The 6,393-nt window shown below is 33.3% G+C and overlaps 1 protein-coding gene across 1 annotated transcript in view; it reads left to right on the forward strand.

Moving 5' to 3' along the window:
• Positions 1-701: 701 nt before the first annotated feature.
• Positions 702-6,393, forward strand: part of KHDRBS2 (KH domain containing, RNA binding, signal transduction associated 2) — a 304,707-nt gene continuing 299,015 nt past the window's right edge. The window contains exons 1-2 of the mRNA XM_009333248.1: positions 702-708; positions 827-954. Of these exons, the coding sequence (XP_009331523.1) occupies positions 702-708; positions 827-954 (135 nt within the window). The remainder of the gene's footprint in view (positions 709-826; positions 955-6,393) is intronic.

Raw genomic sequence — 6,393 nt, forward strand, 5'->3', positions numbered from 1 at the left:
GCTATAATTAAGTTATAATTAACTCATTATAAGTATTGCCAGTTTCTTTGCTGTCAATAATGGTACTCCTGCAAATGCAGCTTTTTCAATAGTACCTGTACTATCAGGAAGCTCTCAGGCACCGTATTAGATGTTCTTTGCAGGGTAATAAATTCAATTGTTTGTTATTATCTGTTGCTTATAGAACTTTAAGGAATAAAGAACACCAAACTATTAAACCTGAATATATTTTGGGATTGTTTTCCTAAATTCTATAGAATGTTCTACATATCATCATTATTATATATGTAATGATTACTTACTGCATTTCTTTAATGAAGAATCTTTTTGTGCAAGAGTTAACTTTATTTCTTATGTTATTTTGCACAACCTTTACATAATTCGGAAGCATTTGAATGGAAACTCAGTAACAACAAGAAGGTTCTTCAGTTTTTTACTATTACTGAAAGTTAGCCATTGCAGTTAGAATCCGACTTCATTCTTACAGGTCACATTTACAAAATAGCATCAAGCTGTCATGATGTGATCTTCTTTAAAAGACTGATAGGCTGAATCGTAAGCCTCATCTCTTCCTGCTCTCACTGAGATCATTTGGCTTCAGTTTCAGCTGGGAAGAATTAGTTTAGGAGTACGACCGGTGGACTGTCACCTCTGCCTCTCAGCACTGGTGACAGTCCAGGTGTTTTCAAAGACAACAGTACATGTCACGTGAGTGCAAACAGCACAGGTGTTCAGTCCCCAGTCTGTATTATAATAGGTAAGTTTAAAGTTTCTGAGGATGACAAATATCATGTAACTGATTGCTCTCTTTTAAAATATTTTTCAGAAATTGAAAAATTTCAGGGTTCTGAAGGCAAGAAGGAAGATGAAGAAAAGAAATACCTTGATGTTATCAGCAACAAAAACATAAAGCTGTCAGAAAGAGTTCTGATCCCTGTCAAACAATATCCAAAGGTACTGTAAATATAGTCTAACGCTTGTTTAATCTCTCTTAATAGAATGATGAAAAAGTCAATACACTTAAACATTTTTATTAACTCTTAGTATGCAGGCTTTGCGATATTAAAAAAAAAAAAACAACTAGAAATGAAGCTCCTATTTGAATTTACCTGTTATTAGCTATTATATGTTCTAACTTCTGTCTCGGGGCCTTTCAGAAAAGCTTTTGAAGTGAATGAGAATTTTTTTTTTTACTTCAAGTAGGTTTTTTAGCTGGTCCTTAGGCAAACTGTTGAGGTGTTTTCTTATAGTTGCTTTTTTCACAGGTACCGTCTTTTTAGAAAATAAAAGACCAGTTAACAAAAAAAGTATTCTAGCAGAATAAAGAAAAAATGTTTCAATAACTCTGAAAAGTCAGCTTAAGTGTGCTGCAGCTTCCTCACACAGGAGTTGGGGGATTTTCTCCGGTGTAATAAGTTTTAAAAGATAAAGTAGCAGGATTACTGCAAGCTATGACTTTGGCAGTGTATGTCCGTGTTTATAAAATTCAAATGTCTTTCCACCACATAATTTCTTCATATTGTTTTTTGTTCTCCTCACTGCTACATATTATGATTAAAAAAGCATTTTTTTTTCTTGCAGAAGAACACCAAATTCAGCTGCTTGCCTGAAGTTTTAGTTTTTATTTTACATGAATGAAGAGAATGTTGGTGTCTGTCTTTTTTTTTGTGTACAATGTTGTATTTTACATAAACAGTTATTTTAATAGTATTCAAAGTGAAATGGTAAACATCTCCATTTATCTCGAGAATTTTTTTTTTTCTTGCTGATTTATTATCACACGGTATTTGGTTCACCATTAGCCTTGATTACACTCTCAGCTTTTTGCTTTATACTTTCATCGGTAAGAGCAATAAATTACAATGGGTAAAAAGCCTATCGAACAAAATGAAAGGTGTAAAAAAATTGAGATTCAGTGATTCCAGCTGACATTTACCTCCTGACTAGTGAATATAAAACTGAGATAATGTAATCATCCAAATGGTAAAGACCTTAGAAATGCACACAGTGCTATAAGGAATTACTTTCTTGCTGCATAGCCTGAGGTGCTTTGACTAGATTTGTGGTATTTTGTGTAAATGCTATAGGTGACCTGAAGTTCTTAATAAGAATGTAATAGTGCTGTAACTTTATAATGGCAATGTGATAATTATTCAGAATACTATTTGATGAAGATAGTAGAATGAAAGACAAACTATTTAAAAGACAAATGCAATAATCTATCCAATATAGTGCCTGAATATGATTAAATTAACCTTCATTTACTTTAATGAGCTTGTTATATTAATGAGTAGTAAAAGATATAAAGCATTCCTACAGGTTTTGAGCAGTGAAACAAAAAAATCAGTGTGGTGGAAATGAAATACTTATTCAGTAATGCAAAATACACTCATGGAAAGTTTCTGTAGTCGATTTGCTAGCAATATTCCATGCTCAGCATGGAATTATTCCCAGAACTGCGGGTTTCCTGCTACCATCTAGTAACCATCCTTCAAGGATTGCATTTGCCATTTGTATCAAACAGCTGATTGCTGTGGTCTAGGGTCTTATCTTTTCTTGATGAATTGTATACATTAGGATAGTCAAAATCAGTACACAGTGATTGCTTCAGATTGCTTTATAAATAACAAAAAAAAGTAGAAATCGGGTTAAAAAAAAGACATTAATTTTATATATTCAGCAGAATATGGTAATAAGAGCAGTTGATCAGACCCGTACTTGTAAACAGTGAAGAGAATTGCGGTATGATTTCACCTAAGAGGCATTTGTATTTGAAAGAACATTATTTTAAATTATTCATTCATTGTTTGCTGATAAGATTATTTTGGGCAGTGTTGGGTGAGCTGGGTTCTGTAAATCGTAAAAAAGTGTCCAAGAGTATATAATTTTGGAAAAAAAAATCTGACCAATTTTAAAAAAAAAACCATGTGGTTTATAGACTCTCTATTTAGGAATGCTATCAGTCCTTTAATGACATTTGCTGTTATTTAACTACATGTAGAGATATAAATTGCTCCAAGGGAACCCTTGGCCTAAAGGTTTATTATGGTCTGTAGGTTAAGCTGCAGTGAGGGTAGATCCCTTCAGTGACAGCTGTAGAGTCAGAAGCAGCATTCTAAGATTTGAGCAAAAGTTAACTGAACACAAAAGACTTCTAGTGGCTAAACAGCTTTTGAAGTTGCAACGTAAGTATTATAAAATTGTCTCTACTCAAGTGTCTGATTTCTGAAATTGCTGGTGCAGACGACAGCAAAATAAAATCAAAGACTGTGATTAGCAACAGCTGTCTTACGTTACCAGCTCTGTTAAAGATACAGGCCTCTCTCCTCTTCTGTAAAATAGAGATCTAAAAAAGAAATAAGGGTGTTACTTGATAGTTCAGCAATAATCTTTTCTGAGGTTGATTATTTTAAATCTCAGCAGCCCAAGTAAAAACAGCATCTCGTTTACACACACTCCTCTATGCAGCAGATCTTTTTAATGCCCTCAAAATTTCTTCTGAAACAGTGATTCAGTGTCTTGTGTTTGTTGATCCTTTTTCCTGTCCCATAGTGCCATTTTCTTACTTTCATGATATGTGAATTCCAGCTAAGGCAGACCAACAAAAATACTCAGAAGACTATTTGTTACTGACTTCTTCATTTTTCAGCTTTGGTAGCTGTTCAGTTTAAAACTTGCATGAAAATACCAGGGGCTTGTTCATAAAGATTTTGCCTTTTAGTCATATTCAGTTGAATGTTGTATTTCAAATACATCAAATATGGGAAAAGAGTGAGTTATTTAAAAAAAAAAAAAAGAAAGAAAGAAGCAAACAGAATCTGAAATGGTCTTGTTCCTGAAAAACAAAAGCCACAATTTAGAGGCTTGATGGGAAACTTTGTCATTTGCATGCCAATACCTAGCTCTCAGAGAGTCAGAGTTACTGTATGGGCTTAGGGTCAAAACACCCAAACAAATGTGACTTACACCTTCAGTTATTATCATGAAATTTTTTCTGGAAAACCTTGGATTTTCAGTAAGCATTTTCTCTTCATATGAATTACAAAAAAGAGTTACTTTGGTTCGAGTTACTACCTTATCAACTCCGAAAACCACTATTGTATCTTCAAGATGAAGGAACCCAAGTCAGTTCAAATACATAGATTTAATGATTTCTTTCCAGTTTTCTTTCTAGAAATTAAATTCTTACCTGGTTAAATCTGGATTTGGGTATTTCTTTTCCTTCTGATCTATCAACAGGTAAATTAGTCTAAACCTAATAGAGTTGAAATAACACGGACAAATTTAGAGCCAAAATGCTGAGTTAAGTTATTTAATTGCATGACAGTTCACATTCAAGATAAAGAATTTCCAGTTTTGACAAATTTCAGTTACATTAAAATTGCACATTCTGGGAAAAAAACAAACAGTAGTTGATTAAGGAAGAAATTTTCCAAGTTACTTAGTTACTGAAGACTGGGAGGTGCAGTGAAGTTGGAGGTGATGACACCTGGAAATAATGAACTCTTCTTTTTTTCAGTGAGGGACAGAAATCAATGCAATGTCTTCTGAACAAAAGACAGTGTTTAACAGTTTTCTAATGATATGATTATTGAATAAAGATAGATTTGTCTATAAATAAAAGAGGATAGGATATTTATTATATAGATATAATTATGTAAGTATAATACTAAATGAAATTAATTACAATTTGCTCTGATGCTAGAGTCAGTCATAAAGTTAGAAAGTTTTAAAACAAAATCTCAGTTTAAGTACAGAATTATATCTCCATTTTCCCTCTATTGGTTTGTTAGATAATGAAAACTGTCAAAATATAAGATACTGGAAGCATGTCCTGCTAACTACCAGGATCTGGTAGGGGTGACAAAGATGACAAGCAGGTTGATTCTTCTGAATGACTTCACTGATGTAGAGCTGCGAACTGCGAGGTACTGTGGCTTCAGAGGATGCAGTGTAATAAAGCCTCTTGGCTGCACAAAGACTCAGCTGACGGACAATAATGGTCTCATTCAGAAAAATGGTCTGGCTTCAGCTGAACTCCTTAAGTCCTTGCTGGCTTCCTCCTGGACATTTAACTACCATTTTTTTGGGGGGGTAAAAAAAAAAAGATTTTGAAAGGGTTTGAAAAAAACCTTTTAAAGGCTGGCATCCTGCTTTAGAGTATGTGTTTCTGGGGAAGAGACTTAAGCTAATGTTGTTGAATACTGTAAATTAAGTTATATTCCAGATTCTTTATATTCTTTGTTTTGCCTGTTTCATGACGGTTCCTTAAATGATGAATGACTCAACTGAATTCACCTTTTTCATTCTCAAGTGGTTTTTTAAACTGGTTATCTTGTATATAACATGTCAGGTTGGAGACACTGCTTTTGAAATTTATTTGTTCAAGTGAACTCTTGTACGGTATTTTAATCTCTGTGATATATTAAAACAGAATTCACAGGTGATTTGAACAACAAAGTACTATATTTCTTTTGTATATATTACACCTCAGAGTGAATCTCTCCACTAAAAACTTTCTTAGAGGGCATTTGAAACAAATTTTGGATGAAATAACCATTTGCAGGAGAAGAACTGGTTTTGTGCTTTTCCTCTTTCTAATAAATTTAGCATAAGTCCATGGGATTATCTTATTTGTTTTAAATAGTCCCCTATGGAATTACAAATTATTCTAATGAGCTTGAACACAGAGACTGTATTAATGAAAGTCCTGTCCAGGTACCAGCAGTAAGGCAGCTATCAGCACTTAATCAGTCATTTCTCAGTTCTATCAAGTATGCAATTCATTAAATAGGTAAAGTTCATTGGTGCTTAGTAACCTGCAACATTCCTTTTTCACATGTATGTAAAATGTATCCTTCCCGTATGTATGTTGTTACATAGATCAGATTAGAAATATAAGAGGCTGTCTATATTAGTATAGCAGAAATTTCTCAGGATAAGAAGATATATATCAACTGAGCTGACATTTGTTTCTGAAATTTCCCTCATTAACCATTATTCCAGTTAATTACTGTATTTCGTAGTGTGTCAATTCGATGTTAAAAATATACAAGCAAAAAAAATTTCTGAAGTAATTCAGAAGACTCCTGTCCAGAAGACAGATCTATGAATATTATTCTCCCCAAAACTGAAAAGAACTTACTTTCTTGGTATACTTTATTCAATAGTATTTCATACAGAGAAACAAAATGTTTCTTATGTTTCTGTTCAGTATATTTGGAATTTTAATTACAGGTATGAATACAAAAGAAAAAAATACAACTGATAGTAAGGGGAAGATGTCACATACTGGTGACGATATGGTAAGAGAATTGAAAGAGAACAGGGTAAAGATTTTGGATAGAAATGAGCACAGAGAAACTTCAGTCACGGTATCAGTAGAAAAAGACC

The sequence above is a fragment of the Pygoscelis adeliae genome, unplaced genomic scaffold, assembly GCF_000699105.1.
Source record: "Pygoscelis adeliae isolate BGI_AS28 unplaced genomic scaffold, ASM69910v1 Scaffold57, whole genome shotgun sequence".
NCBI lineage: Eukaryota > Metazoa > Chordata > Aves > Sphenisciformes > Spheniscidae > Pygoscelis > Pygoscelis adeliae.